The following is a 24,471-nucleotide window of genomic DNA, read 5'->3' on the forward strand; positions in this document are numbered from 1 at the left end:
GTCGTGTTGGAACAAACCTGGTGTTAGCGATTGTACACAGAATCCCACCCCTGAATCTTATTTTCGGTAATGACATTGGGAAATTGTAACAAAATGTCTAAAAATTAATTTAGAAATGGGGTAAATACTATTAAAAAGCAAATTTTATTTTAGTCATAAGAAAATGTTGAAATATACCAAAAATCTACTAAAAAATATTGCCTACTAGAATTTTTAAAAAAATATCAAAAATCTACCAAAAAAGTAGAAATCTACTAAATGTGGCAACGTTGCACTAACAGCTGTGGCGAAAACCGTCAAATCCCCTCTCCTCTACCCATGGCGCGCCATTTAAATTTATCAGATAAATGCACAAAACTGCCACTAACAGCGCTGGAGAAAGCTGTCAAATCCCCTCTACCCATCGGCTCATGGCCAATAGGGAAAGCTTAGTAAATCTCAGCTGCTGGCTTCCAGCGGTGTCGTCTGAACATCACCGCTTACTCAGCTGTCAAGCCGCTGTGGTTGTCCGAACGCACCCACTGTTTATACCTCTTGTAAAGTTCTAGGAAGTGCAAGCGCTGTCGTAGTCTTCTGCCAATTATGTCACACAAATGTTCGATCGGATTAAGATTGGGACTATGCGATGGCCAATCCAAAGTCCGTAGATTTACCTGTTGTAAATACTCGATTACATTTTGTGAACGTGAGGTCTTGCATTATCGTGCATTAGCAAAAAAAGTCCTTCGTTATGTGAGATCACTGCTTGAACACACTCATCGTGGGTCAAATTCCTTGTTCCATTTCCACCAAACAACAAAAAAAAAATAAAGGACTTAATTGAAAGTTTAAATAATAAATCTACTAATCTTCACAACAAATCAGACACTTTTTGACTGTTAACAATTTGACATCTATTAACTTGGTAATTTCTCATAGCCTACTTTAGGCTTGTCTATTAAACTAAGCAGAAAATGAGGATTTATTGATGAAAAACGTGGCTAGTTGTTAACGTATTTAACTTTTTTATTATCTAACATAAGCAAATGAATTAAAAAAGAAAATGTTAATAAATCCTAGGGCTACAATTGAGTTTTAATTTCAATATTTTATATGTGCTAGAATGTTCCACAGGGTGTTCCGAACTTTAAGGAAATAACACAGTATGATTGTTACACCCGGTACAAAATGACATTTACCTGTCTAGCAACAATATTATTACATCGATTTTCTAAAGTAATAAGGCTATAGGATACTAAAAAATCACTCGAATCGGACAACAGGTTTAGGACATTCGAGACATCTAACATGTTCCATTTTTATGGCGTTTCGTTAATTTTGTCGCTGTGTGTATAATAATTAACGTGTTGATGTTGCTTAATGAAAACGTGTTTTAGGTGCAATCTTACTAGCTTCCAAAGTTTGGGACGACCAAGCCGTGTGGAACGTCGACTACTGCCAAATACTGAAGGACATAACCGTAGAGGACATGAACGAACTAGAAAGGCAGTTTCTCGAGTTGCTCCAATTTAACATTAACGTACCCTCAAGTGTCTATGCCAAATACTACTTCGATCTTCGAACTTTAGCGGAGGCGAACGATCTGACGTTTCCCAGTGAACCGCTGAGCATAGAAAGAGCTCAGAAACTGGAAGCGATGTCCAGAGTGATGGCGGATAAGTACACGCAAGAAGCTATCAAGAACGGCTTGAAGAAATGGTCCAGTTTGGATAACTTGTCGAACGGTACGGCAGCGAGAAGGTCCATCGCCATTTTGTCGTGATTTATGTTATTTTCCTTTTTATAATTCTTAAGAAGCATTCGAAGCATTCTCACTGTAACACAATTGTCAACAATTCACGTAAAAAAACGATATATATGCTTTTTAAAAAAGCGGTAGTAAACGACAACTACTTGGTTGTAATTTTTTAGTATATAGGTACATGATATGCAAGAACTTTACAAAACTCGTCGATTTTAAAGGATTTAGCTAATAGTGACTAATATTATTTTCTTCATCATGTGCCTCATCCTTTTAAGGACATTGGCCATCATCATGCCCCATTTTAATCTGTCTGCAGCGGTTGTTTTCCACTCCACTGCTTTATATTTTTCAACCAGGACTTGCGTCGTCTACCCAGTCCTCTTTCCTTGCACTTTCTCTTGTATAGGCAACTGAAAATAAGACTAGCGCTAAAGTGAGCAATTGTAGAACTATAAATATTGACATTGGTCATTGGAGTTTTGCGTGAGTTTTGTATTTGTTGAATGTCGAAATTTTTTTTTCTATGCATGCTATACAATGTGCAACTTCTATCACTACTAACATACATTGAAAACGAAAAATTTCTCATGCAGTGAGAAAAGTCGGCCATTGCAGTGAGCAATATTTTTTCTCACTGGTTGTCCTACCGTTTTCCATATATGATCGCCGTTTCCATGGTAACATGTACAATACAAACAATTAATATTGTCAAAAAAAATGTGTTGAAGCAAAACTTACCAGGAATTACCTTTCAAAACTGTTCAAAAATAACAGTTAATTAGAATTTTAAATAAATAACATATATAATTTTAAAAATAATTAATACCTACATGCATATGTATTTTATTTTAATTTATGCATAAAATATACCCAAAAGCACCTAAATTATTTAATTTTGAAATTTGAACTCTTGACAAAACCGCATCCATAGAAAAAGAACAGTGTACAACACATGAGAAAATGACACATTTCTCCCTCGCTTCACACTTTGCGATATATCTTCTAAATAATACTCACGTTAAACTGTTTTGAGTTATTTACGTGACAAACGATAAAAATAATTATGGCCTTCTTCCACGTCCATATCGCTGGAACGAACGGGTACAACGCACAACGGGCCGTCCATTGGCTGCTATAACTGGCTGCTCATGTATGTCAGCTGCCTAGTGCGCGGGGGCCTAAGTCACCAGACAACACATCGCTACACACTGACCGGAAAAACATTCCACCCAGAGTTTTCGGCGCAATTCACTATGAGTCGATGTGTTTTCTTTAATCTTCCAACTTGTCATTAAATGCCTTAAAAATATCACTATTCCCGGTGAGCAAGTACTTGGAGGGGATACGTGAAACAATCGTGCGCGAATAGCGGAGAAATATTGTATCTTTCTTAAATAATTCATATTGCCAATTAAAATTGTCAAATTGACGTATATTTTATACCTTTTGTCATTGAAGAAGAAAAATTATATATTGCTCCACAATATTGATATGATATGCAATTATTATATAAAGATAAATTTAATTAATTATATATTGCTTGCAGTAATACTGCATTTTAATAACCAATTTTATTTACCACATATAATTGTTTACGTTTTAATAACATAACCTGAATCTTATTTTTTCTTCTTATTATTTTTTTGGATTATGGCCTTGACAATTATCCAGCAACCAGGCTAATATGATTGGCCAATATAATTAAAAGTGCGAATAAAGTTGCAGAGCGTAGAAACCAGGTGTAGCTTTTCCGAACTTGCACGGTCCACATAGGTTTGTTCCAACCCGTCACATTACCGTTCTTGAATGGTTACAAGTATGCGCAGTAACGAAAAATGTGTTACTGCGCAGAATTATATGAACAAACCTTATGTTATCATCGACTTTGTATTAAGGATGGCGGTTGTTGACAAATCACCGGTTTTCGGTTATACCGTTTTTTTTACCTGCGGTTTAATCTGGCGGTTATAACCGGTTCAAAAAACCGGTTATTCCAAAAACCGGTGTTCTGTTTTTTTAGTCATAGCCAATACCCAATAGATTACATTTACTTTGCTCTTTAGTTTGCAATACTCCATTCGAATCGATATCAGTCCATATCAGTATTATAGAAATCAGTCATCAGTGTTGTGAAATCGGTTTCAATCAGCTTAAAATTTCTCATTTACGCGCAGGAGGCCAAAAATGTTACCATTTTTTCTCTTTATTATTGTTATTACTTTAAAAAGAAAAAACCGGTTATAACTGGGACAAAAAACAACCGGAAAAACCGATTATTGCAGAGGTAAAAAACCGGTTTTAGGTTATATCCGGTAGGTTCTTCCCATCCCTACTTTGTATCTCTCTCTATTGCCTTTCCTCCTTATGGAGTATTGTCCGCTCTTGCGTTTCTTAGCCAAAAGTGAAAGATGGCTGATTGATGCTGACATGAGTCGATGTGCTACGTTTCCGTAAAGTCGCTGCTGTGTAATACACAAAGACATTAAATTGCCGATCATCCTGACGTTCCGTTGCCGGCCGGTTCGGTAAAGTGCGCGTGTATTTTAAACCGAATGGTCTGGCTTATTTGTATAAATAAACCAAAACACACTTGATGCAATTATGTGTATATATTAAAATGTTACAAACCAAGTATATTTTTATAGTTGTTGTAATATATCACTAGAAACATAGTTTCAAACAGTATAAAATTACTATACCACATTCTGTAGTTGTATTTTCTACAGTTTTATATTTATTTATGTACATATAAAATTGTAATTTACAATATACACGAGTATTTTTTTAAATTTTATTTGCTTCTCATGCTTCCAATGATCTACCAAAGTATTCCCTAGATGAACATTTTTTTACTAAAGATCTGCTTTTCTTTTTATAATTATTATTATTATATATGTATATTTTCAAGATGCTTGATTTAACTCCAGATATTTTTTACATTTTACAGGATAATAAACGTATTTATGTATACATATAAAAATATTAAATAGTGGCCTAATACTAACATCCATATTAGCCAACAATTCCTAATAAATGCTCTAGATTCTAGAAGTTTCCTAGCATTAGGTAGTAGCTAGTTGTCAAAAACTGTGTTCTTTCAATGATCTCTTGAGTTGAAGAAACAAGAAAATTCAGGAGCAGGTGTGGTGAGTAAAGGGAATGAATGATGGCCATGGTAAAGCTCCAAGAAAGATTCCTTAATACTCAAACAAAAGAGTAAATGAATTAAAAATGTATAAACATTCTCAATTTCTTTGCAAAACGAAAATGCAGCAGCTGCATAATACTCTGGTTAAATCGGAGAGTGCAGGAAGAGTCTATACCGGTTTCGGAGATCTTTTTCCCCTCATCAGTAAACCCATATCCTCTTCTCTCCGCTTTAACCATTTACCATAGCTTGGGCCTTCCCGAATTGCAAAGAAAGAAATGTCACGGATGAACAGTAGGGCCATCTGCCGAAAAACAAACTAAGTTATCAATCGAAGTAGCACAGAAAACGACAATAAATATCGCCTCCGTACCACCAGATTGACAACAGGTGGAATACTTTCTTTGGTTACACCTCCTGAGATTTTCAAAATTTATAAATCATACAGGGTGCCGAGGAAATTAAGATGAGAGAATTTTAAATAATTCACAACTCATCTACTCAGTGTGGTAAAAGCTCCAACAAGAAAGATTCCTTAATACTCAAACAAAAAAGTAAATGAATTAAAAATGTATAAACATTCTCAATTTCTTTGCAAAACGAAAATGCAGCAGCTGCATAATACTCTGGTTAAATCCAGCCCAAGCTATGGTAAATGGTTAAAGCTATGGTAAACGGAGAGAAGAGGATATGGGTTTACTGCATTTTCGTTTTGCAAAGAAATTGAGAATGTTTACACATTTTTAATCCATTTACTCTTTTGTTTGAGGAATCTTTCTTGTTGAAGCTTTACCACGCTGAGTAGATAAGTTGTGAATTATTTAAAATTCTCTTATCTTATTTTCATCGGCACCCTGTATGATTTATAAATTTTGAAAATCTCAGGAGGTGTAACCAAAGAAAGTATTCCACCTGTTGTCAATCTGGTGGTTGGGGGCGATATTTATTGTCGTTTTCTGTGCTACTTCGATTGATAACTTACTTTGTTTTTCGGTAGATGGCCCTAGTTCATCCGTGACATTTCTTTCTTTGCAATTCGGGAAGGCCCAAGCTATGGTAAATGGTTAAAGCGGAGAGAAGAGGATATGGGTTTACTGATGAGGGGAAAAAGATCTCCGAAACCGGTATAGACTCTTCCTGCACTCTCCGATTTAACCAGAGTATTATACAGGTGCTGCATTTTCGTTTTGCAAAGAAATTGAGAATGTTTATACATTTTTTTGTTTTCTGTTCACCGTGTTAGGATTTGAACTCGCATTCATAAATAAATAGAAAATAAATGTGTACAAATAACAATGGCATGACTGTACCTATAAGCTATACTAAAGTTCGTTGAACAATATTATGAAGAAAGCTAATCAGGTGATATAAAGAGACAGAATAAAGAAAATTAATTTTCATAAAATATGTCAATACGAAACAGTTTTTTTACCTACAGATTAGGAAACTTTTAGAACTTGGATATAATCTGAGGAGCCGGTCAATATCGAATTTGTCTTCTACATTTTAAGAATTGTTGGTAAATAAGGCTGCATTACTTTTTAAGCGGTGGCTAAATAAAACTTTTGGTTTTATCTTCCCCACTGGCGAATATGACGTTACTCTTCATTGCAGGATTTAGCTACAAATCAAAAATTTATTACTCTCGGTCGAAATAATTTCCATACAACATTAAAAAGTCAGTTAACTTTTATTCAGTCAGCATGGTCTAAAACCGATGATTCAACCATCAGATATCAAATTTTATCTATATTATACGCGAGATGTGTCAAAAAATATGAATTTCGCTCAAGAGTAAAGTACCTTTATTTTTTAAAATATTAAAAATTGTTATTATGAAAAGTTGTTTGGAATTAAACATCTAATATATACAATTACATCCTTCTAACGAAATATTTGAAAATTTTTCTCAAATTACGATACCCATACCCAACATCATTTACATTTATTTCATTATTAATTTTACGAAGAAAAGTTATTCTTCATAAAAAGATCTGCACGGTCTAAAATCTAGATCAGCGATTCTCAACCTTTTTGACTGATGTACCACCTACAGTTATTTTTATTATTTTTGGTACCACCTATACTTTTAAATTGTATTATGAATACTTACTAAGTACTACTATTTTAATTTTTTCTGTGTTTTGTGTACCACCGCCAATAATGATATGTACCACCAGTGGTACATGTACCACAGATTGAGAACCTCTGATCTAGATGCAACCATCATATATCAGATTTTATCAATGCTATTAGAGGTATGTCAAAATCGTGAATTTCGCTCTAAAGTAAAGTACCTTGATAGTTCACAATATTTAAATTAGAAGAATGTAATTCTGGACCTTGGACGTAAACTACACTATGTCACATCGAGCAACTATGTTTAGCGTGTGTTTGCAACAAAGTTTAGAGCACTTAGGATGTTAATACAAATCTGATAATATATCCCATAATTGGTTGAAAGACAATATGACGATATTTTAATGATAACATAACCAATTTGCATAACAAAATAAGTGGATTGAAGGAACTTTAAAGTTTTCGTTATGATAATGCTCGCATTTTAGCTTGTTTTTCTATAAATTGACATGCCAAACAGATCCTCCCGTTTTATACTTAAAGCATTCATGGTTGCTGCTTCTAAACTTCCATAACATTTTATCACGCAAATTTTTAGTTGAGTTAACACTTTTTTGCATCAGAAACATATTTTTATTATACAGATTGTAGTGCCTATATATTGCACTATTTGTATTTGTTTGTCTTTTTATTTTACAGTTGTTTTAATACAATTTTCAATTCGTTTACACTAAAAATATAACTAATTAAATTATAATAATTTCATTTATTACTTGACAATACGAATTTTGAACGAGACTATATTTTAGTGACAATTTATAGCTCGACCTGCAATTGAGATTAATACCAAAATTAACCGTATAAAATTTGTATAAATACATTATTTCGGTGTTGAATGTTAATTTATATTATTTTTGTATTTAAGCCTTTATATTTTGCACATGTTATAATGGACATTCACAATTCAAATGTATACTCTATAAACAATTTTTATTTGTTGCTGTAAATTGTAAATTTTTGTTTGCCTGTTCACCGAAAATTTGTTTTTGCGGTTGTTTATATTTTATAACATTATTGAAATTTATATTTGCAAAACTTTAAAAATTTAGTAAAAATAAAAATTAATTCGCCGAATTGGTGCTCAAAATATACTTTTCACAAGGTTTTTTTGTGTGCTGAATCCAAATTTGAGTTCCAAATTGGCTCGGGTTTCTGCATGAGCATATAATGCCTGGACTGCGCGCTGCAATCTGATACTCTGCGACCAATGAGACAGGGAAAATATTTGTATTTAGGGTAGGCATCTCTTTCTAATCGTTGGGGTTTATCCAATGACGTTGGGTTTATTGGCCACGTGACTTTCCCACTGCCGCCGATTTGATAAACCCCCGCCAATTAGAAAGAGATGCCTAGCCTACCCTAATTACAAGCATTTTTCTTTGTCGCACTGGTCGCACAGTTTTAGATTGCACCGCGCAGCCTAGGTATTATACGTCGATAGGTTTCTTAGATATACTAACCTAAAAGTGCAAAAATAGTATTGACATATAATATCTAGTGGTATTATACCTAAAACCAGTGGGACAAAAAAATGTTTGTTTTTAGCATCTCTTTCTAATCAGCGGCAGTGGGAAAGTCACGTGGTCAATAAACCCAACGTCATTGGATAAACCCCGTCGATTAGAAAGAGTTGCCTAGCCTAAATACAAACACTTTTCTCTGTCGCATTGAGGGAACACTTTTAGATGGCAGCTCGCAGTCTAGGTATTATGATGTACATGATTATAATCGTCTTAAAGTATAAGTCTCAATCTTAAAAATGAGGTTGAGTTTACTCAGATAATTTTTTCCACTGAGATATCGCATTTTAGTTTCTTAATTAAAAAAAAAACCTACAAATCATATGATATAATATATATGTAGTATAAAAGCCAATCTAATTTCAGAAATCCCATACTCATAAATCCTTATTCCAACAACCTCAAATCAAATAACCCGAAATCCAACAATCTCATACCTACACATTACAAACCCAACCAACCCCTAGAAACCATCCCTTTCAGTCCACAACAGGCAAACCCACCTACTAAGATTAATTGCTTATTGTAAGATACCTATCGAAGTAAAATCATACAGTAATTGTGTTTACTGAGCGAAACAAAACACCACTAACCCTATTAACCCCCACAAGCCACTCCTTTTAATGCAGAAGCAAGAAAACCGCATTTTAAAGAGAAATACTTACACTTTATGGTGTTAGGCGTATTATTTTAGAATAGAAAACATTAGCAGGTCTACATAACCTCAAAAATTGCCAAAAACCATATACATATAATACCTAGCTAGACTGCGCGATGCCATCTAGAACAATCTGACGATTGCGACAGAGAAAACTGAGGCTATTAGGTCGGAAGTCTCTTTTAGCAGTTTACAGAAGTTATTAGCACGCTCATCGCTGTATGTCTATGTCAAAAACAGCTATTTCTGCACTTCTAGGTTAGGATATCTCAGAAACCAGAGCCAATTATGCAATTCGGAGTTCAGATGCGTATTCGACGTACCAAAAACCTTCGGGAAAATATACTGTTTTCTGGGTTTCAGGCTTTCATTTATCTAAAATCAGTGGTTATAACATTTTTAATGTTATTTTTAAAGAAAATTGTTAGAAAAATGATATTCTTTATCTTAGGAAAATATTCACACAGGATAATTTTATAATATAAAATTTGTTCAAACCATCGCATATAAAAAGAGACTTCAATTAAATATGGACTTATATCTATTGTAAAGTGCCCACAAACAAAAATTTAAAATTTCAATGTTCTTTTATAAACAAATACTGTTCAAAGTATAAAATTATTTTACTTTCGACGTCGTTTTAGAGACGTAACGTTTTTGTTGTAATGAAAAGTGATTTAATATGTACCAAAGCGAAGTTTCAGAATGTGTCAAAATTATTGTGTAAAATGTACGTTAGTTTTTGACCACCGAAGGATGGAAAGCAGCATTCCGGTTGATAAAAAGGTGCGTCGATGTGTTCTTCCAATACATGTCAGTTTGTAACAATGGTGGGTTTCCTGTTCTCCGTCAGATGTGACGTCATTTCCGTCGATCTCGCATGACAAATAACTGGTCTTAATAGGTTCCTTTGTTTTCTAGTGTAGCACTTTCAGGTTTATTTCATAGGGCAGTCAATGAGGGTATTTGGCTCCGAATTCCAACCTACTACATCGATTTACTTGATATTTTCACAGTAAGTAGGGAATAGCTCAAGAAACAAAGTCTACCCTATACAGTGATGAGCGCGACAATAACCGGCAAAATAACGCAAAAGATGGAAACATAATACATTGCAAAACAAAAAGAGATGAAACTAGTGGAGGTGGAAGTTATCAGTATAAACGTAATAATTAAAATTACATTACATAGTTTCCCACCTTTAGAAGTCTGTGACAGGAGTATTTTATAAAATTCTACTGTCACAGTGACAGTTGTCATACTCCTCTGATATGTCTAAAGGTGGGAAACTATGTAATGTAATGTTAATTTATACGTTTATAACGATAATTTCCACCTCCACTAGTTTCATCTCCTTTTCTTTCGCAATGTATTATGTTTCCATCTTTTGCGTTATTTTTCCGGTTATTAGAGCACTCATCACTGTATACTTTCGTGCTTTTATCTTGGGGGGCGGTTCCCACTCCCTTCAAGAGGGTGGAACATTTTTTGGTCAAAATAACTACGGACGTAGTTATTTTGACTTGAAATAACAATTTTCATTGAAAAATAACGTCTTTTCGGACGGTTTTCTGCGAATACCTTAAAAAACTATATGAAACATTTTTGTAGCTTATAAAAAACAAAGAGATTTGATCCATAAATCTTCTAATTATAATACAAAAAGAGATATGGTAGGTGAAAAGAGTTTGTTTTTTGGTGCATGCTCAAATCAGTGTATTCAACTTGAAATAACAGAAACGGTCGATTTTAGGTGTATAATGCTACCAATACCTTTTAGGTGTATAATGGTTGAAAAGACCTTTAAAATCGACCGTTTCTCTGTTATTTGAAGTTAGTACACCGATTTGAGGATGCGTCAAAAAACAAACTCTTTTCACCTACCATATCTCTTTTTGTATTACAACTAGAAGATTTATGAAGGATCGAATCTCTTTGTTTTTTTTTATAAGCTACAAAAATGTTTTGTATATTTTTTTTAGTTAGATGCGTAGTTTTTGTGGTATTCGCAAAAAACCGTCCGAAAAGGTGTCATTTTTCAATGCGAATTACAAATTTTCAATCAAGAATAACTCAAAAAGTACTGAGTTATCAAAAAAAATTATAGAACAGTTTTTGCTTAGAATTACGTTGCCTAGCCACTTTCGTGGTTATTTTGAACAAGAAATTTTCCACCCCCGAGAAGGGGTGAGAACGACCCCCCAAGATAAAAGCGCCGTAGTATATAGGGTAGACTTTGAATTAGGAGAAGTAGAGGCTATTCCCAAAATTTCATTAAAATCCATGCAGTAGGATAGAATTCGGTGGTAATATCCTGTTCTTGCTCTCATTGACTGGCGTATCAACACAACAACTGTCATGTAACGATCAGGCTCTTGTGCAGTAAACAAAATAACACATGGAACGTGTTATTTTGTTTACTGCCCTCAGGAGCGTGAAAGTTACATGACGGTTTTTCGTTGTGTTGGAACAAACCTTTCGAGTGTAGCTGTGTTCAGGCTACACTGACTAGTGTCAAACGAAAATCATGACTCTGTCACTAAGCTAAGGAACGTTCTAGTCATAGACGTAAATATAAATCGACTGAGTATACCGGTCGCGCTTCGTGACAAGATCTCTTGGATTGATTGGTACTATCTCTTTCTATCACATTAAATCGAGAAACTAAGTCGGGGTAGAGGCAAGTTAGAGGAGGACGACTTAATTGATAATGTCGCAGCTTTACTATCTGTATGATGGAAGAAGAGTCCATAAAAAAATGTGTGTACTTTGTACTTCTACGTAAGAAGTTATACTTCTATTATATGATTTCAACGAAATCAATATACTTTAAACAGTTTATTTATATTTAATTTAACTATTAAACTAATTTTAATACTTACTACTCTCCAAAAAGTTTTATTAAAACAATACCAAAAATTAAAAAAATAAAAGAATAAAACACACAAACACATTGAAAAATGCCACAAAGAAATGATTTCTGAACAATAATTGTTACCAAAATTTTTAACTAAATACGTATTTGCTGAAAAAATTATATTATAATATACTTACAATCATAAAATGTATAAAAAAAAATAAAAAAAATAGTAACTTGCATTGCGCCACCGCGTATCTGTCATGTGGGAATATACACCAACTGAACGTTTACACCATAAACTTTTTGACAGTTGTTTATTACTTATATGAATTTAATCAAATTAGTTTGATTTTTGTGGAATTAAAGGAATATTTTGTGGAATAACAATATAGTAGTTGAATATCGGTAGAAATTTTGATGGCAATCAAATTATGTAAATCAAAGCATTACATACTATTTTGGTAGATTGATTTTAAATTTTCCGAATAGGTAGGTACCTATGTAATTTTTTATTAGGATACTGAAATATTTACAATTATTACGTACCTGTCGCTTTTAAAAACTATTTAAAAAGTCACTACAATTATAAACTTGCTTTTTTCTCTGCCATCACAACAATAAAAACTAATATACACAATTTTTTTTTATCCATAATCTCCATATTGAACAATTATTATTGACAGATGATTTTAACACCCAATCAGATCCCGTATAACGTTTGAGCGACTAATACCATATTGTCGCTGTGCGCATGCGCCAGGGAATGTAAAAATTCACTCTCTTGCCTAAAGAAGTATAACTTCAAAAAGATTTGTTCGCCACTTAGCTCTATCCGCTGCTCAGTCTATTTATATTTACGTATATGGTTCTAGTGTAGTTAACAGTTTTTAAATTTACATTAAATTAAAAGAAAAATATATTTTTTTGTAAATAAACACATCTGACAGCTAAACAGTTGTCAAACTCGGTTGGATAATACTGCGCAAGACGAGTGTAGATAGCCACCCTCTCAGAAGCAGGTGTAGATTTATCTACACTGGTGTTTCACGTTTTTGTTACAGTTTTAAATGGAACAGAGTAGTGTACCACTACACTTTGCAAAGGAAGAACTTAGTGTAGCACTTTTACACATTTTTAGAACTCGTGCTACACCAGGAAACAAATAAACAGACCTAGAATTATATGCATTTTGATAAATTCGGTTTTAAATTGTTTTAAGTCTCCTAAAGTGTATACTTTATTGTTTATTATTTGTAAAAGCTAATTTTATTGTATTAGTGTGTCTACTTACAGACTTCAAATTACAAACTAGAGTCCCCAGTTACCATTTATTAGTAAAAATAAAAAACTAATTGGCACAACAACTGTCAAACGGATTTTTTTCAACTGTCAAAAACATGATTTTGGAAATTGTTTGTTTCTAGATAAAAGCCATAGCATAAGTCTCTCAGGCTAGCTTCTTAGTCACAGATCCGTATATAGAATATTTTTTATCAAATATATTTTTATAATTTAACCTCTAAGCCACTTTACACTGTTGCAATACGGTACGATTATATCAAAAATATTTTTTGCTGTCTTGTTCCAAATTCAATGGTTTACAAAAGTTCCTAACCTTTGCTTGATGAATATCACTAAAAACACTACTTAAGCAGAAAAAGTAGCAGAGGAAGCAAAATTTCAACTTTATAGGAATTAAAAAGGTTTGAGATTGGGCAAATCCTGGCTTTTCAACCTTTGTTTACAAATAACAATATGATAGTCGTGACGTCACATTTCAACTGTCAGCCTTAAAATCTCTTCGTATTTTTCTATATACTCTACTATGTAGAGTATGTATAGCAAATTTCTATTAATGTATTGATACATTCATCATCATCCAACCAATTCACGTCCACTGCTGGACATAGGTCTCCCCCAATTGTTTCCACATTTCACGGTTTTGTACTGATTGTTGCCAGTTTTTACTAATCCGCCTGATATCATCTGTCCATCGTGTAGGCGGCCTTCCTCTACTGCGTTTATCTTCTCTTGATCTCCATTCCATCACCTTTCGTGTCCATCTTGAATCTTTCAGCCTGGCGACGTGTCCTGACCAGTTCCATTTGAGCCTGGTGATACGTTCTACAACATCTGCGATACCGGTTCTTTGTCTGAGATCTTTATTTCTTATTTTATCCCGTAGGGTTACACTCGGCATGGATCTTTCCATACGCCATAGAGACAGTGTCTCTGCTCCATATGTCATTACCGGCAGCACACATTGATCAAACACTTGTCTTTTCAAACCGATCGGTATACAGTTCCTAAATATGTCCCTCAGAGCTCCGTAGGCTGCCCAAGCAAGAACCTTCTTTCTTAATCTTCTTTTTATTTCGCATGTTTGGTTATCTCTGTCAATTCTAATTTCATGGCCCAAGTAAATGTACGTTTCCACTAGTTCTACTTCTTGTTCACGTATAATCAGTTGTCCGCTAGGAATCCGATTAGTCATAAATTTCGTTTTAGAAAAGTTCAATTTCAGGCCTATTTTCCAGCAGATAGCGTCGAACTCATTTAGCATTTCCTTTACTTCTCCTAGGTCATCAGTTATAAGGACTATGTCATCTGAAAAACGAAGATGATTAACTTTTTCCATCTATTGTGATCCCTTTATTGTCCCAGTTGAGCATCTTAAAGGCATATTCCAGAACAGTTGTGAATAGTTTTGGCGAGAGTGTGTCGCCTTGTCTTACGCCGCGTTCTATGCTTATTTGTTTGGTTTTATCATGTAACTTAACACTCATTGTTGCCTCTTTATAAATATTATAGATGAGTGTATATAACGATAGTCAATGCGGCATTCATTTAGAGCTTCTAAAATTCCTATCCAGCTCTATCGTGTCAAAGGCTTTATGAAAATCCACGAAGGCTAGGACAAGGGGTTTATTATATTCTATTGACTTTTCAATTAGTAACTTTACTGCCTGCAGATGGTCGTTTGTTCCAAAGTTTGATCGAAATCCAGCTTGTTCTTTTGGCTGGTAAAAATCTAGCTTCTTTTCTACTCTTGGTGTCACTACTTTTGTAAAGAGTTTGTATAAGTGGTTTAGCAGGCTCATGGGTCTGTAATGTTCTAAGTCTGTCTTATCTCTCATAAGGACTGCATTATCTATGTTCCCTATACTGTAAAGTCAAGGTGGGACGGACTGTAGAATCTACCATGCATCCAAACTACAAAGCTATTTTGAGAGACCATAGACTTGTATAATTTGGCTTCAATACTTTTAGTAAAATTAAAACAAAAAGTTTGTTGAAATCAACTGTATTTAAAAATATTTGTGAATGATTGTGTACACTGACAAAGGACCACCTTGAAATTGCAATAAAGCTGCTGTAGTCGACCAAGAAGTGATATAATATTTTTAAGTAATCAAAATTGTGAATCAGAAGTAATATAGAAAGAAATGGTAGCTAGATTTTTGTCCCACCTTTATATGTAAATTTAGTTACTTCTCGCATTTATAGTGACTATTTATATTTATAAAACTGTTTTATATTGAATGTGTAGGAGAAACATTTGGTGTAAATAATAAAACGAAATGAAAAACCAGTTTAATCTCAAATTTCTTTAATTAAATACACGTATAGTATATGCAAATATATATTATAGAATTGGCATTGCATATGATTTTTTTCGGGTTTAGTCTGCCATTTACGAACGCATAGTAGAGGACCCGATGTAATGTCGACCCGTACCGATCTGTTTAATGGAAAAATTATTTGATATGTAATTTAGTATGTTAACAATTAGGCCCGGCGCAAATTGAACCTAAGCGAGACACAACCTGCACCGGCTAACTGCGTAGACAGTTCTGCGCATCCTACTATCAGTGTATTCGTTCGCAGGTCTCGCTTGGGAACGTTTGTCATCGGCGTACAATTTTCTTGGGCCGTGGGACGCGTGACTCACCGCCAGATGTTTATTTTAACTTTTTTTTGTTTGTGAGATGGACTTATCTGAAATGAATACGGATGGTGCCTAAGTACAATTTATTATGATAAATAAAAATATTACCATAGTCAACACCCCGAGTGAAAACTGCGTTGTCTTTGTCATTAAATTCTGATAACTTTTGTAGACTAAATAAGCGGCGATACGAAATTAATAATCAAAGTTATGCCTTTACAAAAACACAATATTAGAAAAATAAGGTGAAAAATTATTCGTTACTTAAAACCGTGATCGATAAAAATATCGTATTACCCTCAAATTCAACTTGTCGACATATTACATTTTTGTTTATTACATATTACATTTTTATGCTTAAAAATTAAAAACGAAATATGCAGATAGTGTTATTTTTATGACCGATCAGTAACGGAGGGAGTATGACCTGCAGTAATTGTAAATTATTGCGATCCTGCAGTAATTGTAAGTGATTGTGATACGAGCAGTAAATTGAGGAATATGAGTTATGACCGAACAGTAGGGGAGAGATTATTTTAAATATGTAGGTATTATGTGCAGAAATAAAATACTCAGTGTAAGATATCTCTTTATGCACCCGCTTATGATCAAATTCGATGTTTTCGAAAGTCATACCGCTACGACTACTAGGGACGTGTAAGATATTTTTAAAACGTTACTAGTTACAAGTACGGAAATACCGATTTTACGTTGCCTACTCAATTCAGTACAAGGATCAGATACATCAGTATTTTGTAATCAGTATTTGTACTCAGTACCACTGAGAACCGGTATCAAAAGTAACCGTTACATGTCTGCACTGATTTTGCCCGTCTCTATTCGCCACGTCGATAGCCAACGGTTGGGTTAGATTGTGTTCAATATGCGGCACGCTAGAAAAATAAATGCACGGGTCACCCGTCCCGCCGGCGCAGGCTGTGTCTGGCTTAGGTTCAATTTGCGCCGGGCCTTATAAAAAACAAGGGGTGCCCGATATAATTTTTTTCTGATTATAATTAATAATTTAAAATTAATTTTCAACGAAAACTTTTCGTTTATAAATTCGCAAAGTCTGTTCGTTCGTGCGTCGCCGCTCCTCCAATACTTAGAGCTGATTTACCGATGGATTCCTATGTAGTTTTGTCTTCTGAATCCAAATCTGAACACGGCATTTCGATATCTCTAACCATCTTCGAGATAACCGACCTCAAAGTCTAAAATGTGAGGTCACAACCCTTTAATTTTTTTCTGATTATAATTAATTAATAATTTAAAATTAATTTTCAACGAAAACTTTTCGTTTATAAATTCGCAATGTCTGTTCGTTCGTTCGTCGCCGCTCCTGCAATACTTAGAGCCGACTTACCGATGGATTCCTATGTAGTTTTGTCTTCTGAATCCAAATCTGAAAACGGCATTTCGATATCTTTAACCATTTTCGAGATAACCGACCTAAAAGTCTAAAATGTGACGTCACAACCCTTTTATTTTCTGCCGACACACTAAACGTCAACTGAAATTGTTGCTAGTAAGTAGGCTAGTTTTAATCTGAATTTGTTAAGCAAAGCATAGCTTATTTACATTTTTGACACTTCGTGAATGTCAAACTAAATTTTAAATTAAGTATTAATACAATATAAATGACATTTGATAGTGAATTTTACTATTATATAGAATAAATAAGGTGTTTAAAAATACAATTTGAATATATTTTGAAAGCAATAATTTATTAACAACTTTAATAAGGTTTGTACGAGTACACGTCCTCCCCTTTAATGAGAGTACCTAATGATAAATGGACTGTTCTATTTCCATCTATTGTTGACGATTCAAAACACTTTACTACACTTCATCAGTAAAAAGTACCTATCTTTATTTATTTCACAATATTGAAAATTGTTATTATGAAATATTGTTTGTAATAAAAAATTATGTTCTAATATATACAATTAAATTCTTCTAATGGAAAAAAATATGTGAAGATTTTTCTCAAATTATGGATACCAACATCATTTTCATTTATAACTTTTATTTTTAATTTGACGAAGAAAAGTTATGCGTCATAAAAAGCTCCTCATGGTCTAAGATTTCTGATGCAACCATCATATATCAAATTTTATTAATTTTATACGAGGTATATAGAAAATATGAATTTCGATCAAGAGTAAAGTACCTTTATAGTTCACAACATTTAAATTAGAATGATATAATTGCACATTAAAACATAATTTTTAATTCTAAACAACTTTTCATAATAGCAATTTTCCATATTATGAATTTAAATACGTAAATAAACAAAGTTTTCGTTATGATAATGCTCGCATTTTCAGCTTGTTCTTTATAAATTAAAAAGATTTCGGCCCGGGCAGATATTGTTTTAGATTTTTTGGATCATTCGAAAAAAAAAAGCTCTTATGTAATTTTAATATTGATAAGTTGATCGTTTTCGAGCTTTTGTTCTTGTCGAGCTTTTACCTCCCCCAGAATATTTGAGGCTGATCGGTTTCCCGATGTGGGATTCTGGATTTCTCGTACCCACCTGGGGTACATTTCCTCTTTGTTGAAAGTTCGACATTGTTAGTTTGGGGAAAATAGCCTTAAAACACTACGGTGACCAGGCGTGTTGGTGAGTTGTAGGGATCACATTTCCTTGATTCCTTGTAACTGTTGTATGGTTATCCCGCTCATACTCGGTCGCCAGAGCCTCGTCTGTTATGTAGCAGGAGGCACAAGGTAGTTCTAGACCAGGGGTCACCAATTAGTTTCCCTGACGGTCCGTTTTGAAAACCTTTGACACTTCCGGGGTCCGGATTTATGCTGCCTGTGTCTGATTCGATTTCTTTGTGGATTCTTGTTAAAAAATATCCCCTATAAACAAATCAGAAGGGTGCTGGGCGAAATTTTTGAGCAGAAATTGTTTAATATTTTTTTAACAAATTCAAAACATCACCTTTTTGCCCGCGAAAATATGTTTTTAGCTTTTTAGGGTCATCTTAAATAAAAAATATCTGTCATTTTATCCAAACATCAAGTTTTCAAGCATCGCAAATGCATATTTTCGCATTTTTCATATTTTAAATTGCTTATAACTCGAAAAATATCAATTTTTCAGAAATATGACAAGATACCTTTATTGTTTATAATTACCCAAGAAACCTAAAAATACATTTTTCGAGGCAAAAAAGTAATTTTGAATTTGCTTAAAAAATTGTTTCACCCGGCACCCTTCTGATTTGTTTAAAGGGGACATTTTTGAACATTAATCCGCAAAGAAATCGAGTCAGAAACATTTTTCATACGAAAGTGGCCTCGCACATGGACTAATATGGAAAGGAAAACTAATAATATCCAGAGGTGTAACCAGGATGACCCTAAGGGGGGAGGGTTACAACTACTTGATGATCTCTGGGGGGTATGGGGCCTAGGATAATATCTGATTGTTTTTTGGTTACTGTATATTTTTCTGTAGGTTTTCCTGGTACAGTAAATAAAATACAAATTCATTGTGTATTGTTTTGATGTTATCAGTATAATTTGAAAACAGCAGTATTGTAAATTGTTACTGAGAATATTTTAAAAATTAGGAATTTATATTTTGAATGCTACTGAAATTTTTAGACATCTTCAATTTTGTAGAAATGAAACTGAGGAATTTAAAATAAATAATCATAGTACCAAATGCTAATTAACATGTTATCTTTTCTACATTAGTTTCAATGCAAGGTGTTTGTTGCAAACTTATTGAATCTGAAAATTATTTTAATTAAATGCACATCTGAAAAGTACTCCTATTTAACATATAGTGGAGAGGAAATGAATATAAAAAAGCAGATGACAATTTTATATTGTAGCTTACTTAATTTCAAAATTAATGATTAGTAAGTATAACAAGGGGGGAAACTCTTTACAAAATTAAATTATCAGAGAAAAAAATGACATTTTTTATGTACAAACTGTCTGAAGTTTGGAGTGAGTTTAGTGCAACTGAGTCTCATTAGGGAGTTGAGATATTCATCTGTTAAGTGAGATCTGTGCCGATTTTTAATAAAGTTCATTCTTGATAAAGCGGCTTCGCACACATAAGTTGAGCCAAACATATAGTACACAATTTCATGGCCAAATATTTTCAAAATTGCCAAACACTAGGTATATTCTGAATTTATTGACGGTCCGCACAAAACTAGCTCACGGTCCGGATGCGGACAGCGGTCCGCTAATTGGTGACCCCCTGTTCTAGACTACCACTCGTGCAGGTGAGGTTGACTTTTGGATCGATTGATGTATTGTTGTTGAGCCCGATTCCTTACCTCCCATCAAGACACAAAGAGCCATATAGCAATGCTAGGAGTAAAAAGCGAAACAATTGGACAAGTCAAATTGTCCCGAGTCAAGTTGTCCTGCGTCAAAAACGCAGGACAACATGTAGCCAGGCTAAAATGAAGTTTCACAGGTCATAGCGCCAGACTAATGGACAATAGGTGGAATACCACGATACAACAATGGAGGCCATGGACAGGAAAGAGAGCAAGAGGACGGCCCCGGATGAGATGGGGCGATGACATGGAAAGATAGGAGGAACACATTGGAAACAGAAGCGAATGGAGGAAACTGCACCGAGCGAAAAAAATTCTTGACAAAGAAACTTTATTAATATTTAAGAAAGATCGACTTGGCATATTGCCTAAGAAATATATCTTTGTATGTAAGATATAATTTTCTAAAATATTTCAAATAAATTCTACTATAGCCAAAGAAATATATCTTAAACATGATTGAACTATCACTCTCTGGCAAACTTCAAACCCATTTATCAGAAAGAAATTACACTTGATGTTAATTAAGTTTATTAGTCATAAAAATATATTTTCTACACATTAGAAAACAATTCTTTCTGAGCAATAATATTTCTTAGTAAGGAATATTATTATTTTAGTATTAATAATTAATTTATTTAATGTTAAGAAATAAGTATATTTCGCAGAGAAAAACGTATACCTATTTAGAGTTAAGTGAATATTTCTTGAAAATAAAGTGATATTACATACGGCGAAATAAATCATTGTGTTAAGGTAAAATCATTATTTATTAATAAAACAAGATATAAAACTTTATTATTACATAGAAATATTTTCTCCACTCTTAAACCACTGGCTTCTTCACAACAATAAAAGGATGGAGAGGCAAATCCAACTTCCTCAAATTTTCCTTCTTTTGTTAATAGCACTTTGTATATCAGCAATTCACTAAAACAAAATCGTTATGTAGAAAGAGTAAACTTACTTTAATAATTTTTTTTTATAAAGATATAGATATTTATTTTGACAAATTTAGGAAATAACAAAAAACAAATACACGGCCCCACATAAGAACTATTAATACTAATAATAATCAATCATATTTAGTTCAAACATGGCATTATTTAACCTACACATCTTTGTTTATTTTTTTCTTTTTGTTAATGAAATATTAATTATTTATCTGTATAATATTAAGTCACACAATAACCATCGTTTAGCTAAAACAAGAGGGAAAATACAACCAATGTAAAACATTGAAGCAGACATAATAATATGTAATTTTCTTAATTTTTATAATCTAAAAGAGACAGCATACCTAATCATTAAGAAATTTTATTACGGGAAAGTATTATTAGTTTACATCTAAGTCATTTAATACATTTTAACTAATTCACGGTTTTCGGCAATAACGTTTCTTAACCATAAACATATATTTCTTTTAGACTAACTGATTTCTTTATCTCAAATAAATTAACAGAAAAAATCCTCAGCGTTGCACCGCCATGTTTGATATAGCGTTGTATTGTATATTTTTATAGAATACGATACATTCAAGAAACCTATTATAGTTGATACATAAGTATACACATTTTTAAAAAGGTACTTACATGTATGAAGTTCTACCATTTCTGGAAGGCCCCGCAGTTGGTTAATAACTCCTTTCTTAATATTGTTCTGAAGCTATATATTATATCATTCTGTCCCAGCTTTAAATTGTGGCATATTTCCCAGTTAGAATAATAAGCTCCTTTATTTCAGAGTCGTCCATCATTATACCTAAAAAGCATATAAAGATACTATTATGTTCCTTTTTTAACTATTCGGATACGCAACAATATTATTATTACATCTTAAATTACTCAATTTACTTTTATTTAATACCTATATATGTACGTACCTTCAAAATATCCGTTAATTTTTAAAGTACACCAATAAATCCAACATCCATCTATATGAACATGAACATATCACGCCATCTTGACAAACACTGACGACTAAATCATAAATAGTTAATCTGCGCAATTCTTTTGTGGAAGAAAATCTCTTTGCAAGTAACATTTAGTCATTAATGACAAAGTTTTTATTTTATAACCACAGTTACTACAGAGGGTATTTCTGAAGAATTATTTCTTGTGGTTTAAAATATTTATTTGATTGCAAGAAAATTTCTTGTTCACAAATATAAATATGGATTAACTTAACATTATATTTCTTATACTGCAAAATATTTGTAGTTTTCAATTTAAGAAATAAAAACTTTAGGATAAGAAAATTAAATTTAACCATTAATGTATTTCTTAGTATTGAAGAAATTATCTGTAAGAAATTATTGAGTTGTGTTTAAAAAACTCGTTTCTTTATATGTGAACCGGTATGTTTAAGTTAATAGGATATGTTAACTTTTAAGAAATATTGCTCAAAGAAATCGGCGTTTTAGGAGAAAAGAAATTGTTCTCTCGGTGTGGGGGAGCCTATGTTCAAAATTGGACGAATTAAAGGGCAAAAGAAGAAGAAGATCGTTTTCGAGTTATAAACAATTTAAAACTAAAAAAAAATCGAAAAATTACGATTTTCAAGGTTTTTATTTTTGTAATCATCAAGTACCTAAATTCAAGTTCAAACCTTCTTATATTAGGTACCGATAAGAATATAAGTGCCATGTTTTATTCTAAAATATATTTTTTAACTATTAATGAGGAATGTTCCTTATGGTAAGACGGGAGCAGAAATACGGGGCTGCAGTAAAAATTAAAAAACAATGTTTTAAAACGAAATAATTCCAAAATACTTATTAATAACTGATAGACTAAAGTTTGAACTTAAATTTAGGTACTTCGTAATTTCAAAATTTTAGGTATTTCGTAATTTTTTACTTATGTTTTTGAGCCTTGAAAATCGTCACCCTTCGTTCTTTTTTCAGTTTTTAATTGTTTATAACTCAACAACGAACAACTTCTGCCCATGCCGAAAGAATTTTGGTAGAATTTATAAAAAGTCATTTTTTTAATTATTAATTAATTATAGTCAGACAAAATTATCGGGCAACCCTTGTTTCTCATAATTTTTAACATACATACTAAATTACATATTATCAAATAATTTTCATCCATTAAACAGATCGGTGCTGGTCGACCTAACATCGTATCTTAGACTAACTAATATTTTTTTAATAGCATGTACGTTGGCCAATGGCATTCAGACATCGAGCTCTTTTTCATGGTTGAAAGGTAAAAGGTTGTAACCCACAAATCACCTTTTTTTTTTTCAAGAAGTAGAACAAACGTCCCAGTTAAGTAATTTAATGAGGAATTAACCTACATATGTATTTTTTTTTCATTAATTTGTAGATCAATAATTGATCTATAAATTAATGAAAAAATTATTAGGTTAATTCCTCAGCAAATTACTTAAATGGAACGTTTTTTCAACTTCCTGAAAAAAAAAATAAAAATGTATACCATTTTTATTATTCAGTTGCAATGCGAAGGCAAAACAATCTTACTTTTCAATTAGATACGGAGTGCAATCCAGCTCTCTGAATCGCGATTTTCGATTCTTATTGGAATCTCATCGGAGAGAGCGCAGGCTTGTTCTCCATATCCTAACTGACTAGCACCGAGAGCTTTTCCCACACATTGCAACTGAAACAAATAGGGTAGGTGACTAGCGTCATCTGGCAATTGAAAGATGAAAAAAGCTGATTTGTTGGTTACAACCATTTACCTTTCAACCGTCGTTATTAATTACTAGGTATACGTTCCGTATAACACATGTGTTACCTTTCCACAATTAAAAATCCTATCTGTCTGTAATCAGTACATTGCCAAATCTTTATATAGTAAACTTTTCCAAAATTATTCAATACTAAACCTTTCCTGACACTAGGACAAAAGTATTATCTTTGACTACTTCCTAAAAGCACAATATACATATGAGTATTTTAATCATTCCAGTTAAGTAAGATATATTGAAAAAGACAATTAGAAAGTGACTAATATGCACCACCCAGCTTGTAAAATCACGTCCAATATTTTTTGATAATTATGTGGGGGGACAATCTATAGGCCTATTTTCAATTTTTATACTGTACTGAGCTTTGATTAGAAAATAAAAAAATTGAAATATTTTTATTTGTTTTTTTTTAGACTGATATTT

At 32.9% G+C, this 24,471-nt stretch overlaps 1 protein-coding gene across 1 annotated transcript in view; it reads left to right on the forward strand.

Annotated features, from left to right (window-relative positions):
* LOC114333912 (cyclin-Y-like protein 1) overlaps nucleotides 1-24,442 on the forward strand; it is a 66,539-nt gene extending 42,097 nt beyond the window's left edge. The window contains exon 3 of the mRNA XM_028283906.2: nucleotides 1,377-24,442. Within this exon, the coding sequence (XP_028139707.1) occupies nucleotides 1,377-1,762 (386 nt within the window). The 3' untranslated portion in view covers nucleotides 1,763-24,442. The remainder of the gene's footprint in view (nucleotides 1-1,376) is intronic.
* Nucleotides 24,443-24,471: the final 29 nt, after the last annotated feature.

The sequence above is a fragment of the Diabrotica virgifera genome, chromosome 8 (genome assembly GCF_917563875.1).
Source record: "Diabrotica virgifera virgifera chromosome 8, PGI_DIABVI_V3a".
Taxonomy (NCBI): domain Eukaryota; kingdom Metazoa; phylum Arthropoda; class Insecta; order Coleoptera; family Chrysomelidae; genus Diabrotica; species Diabrotica virgifera.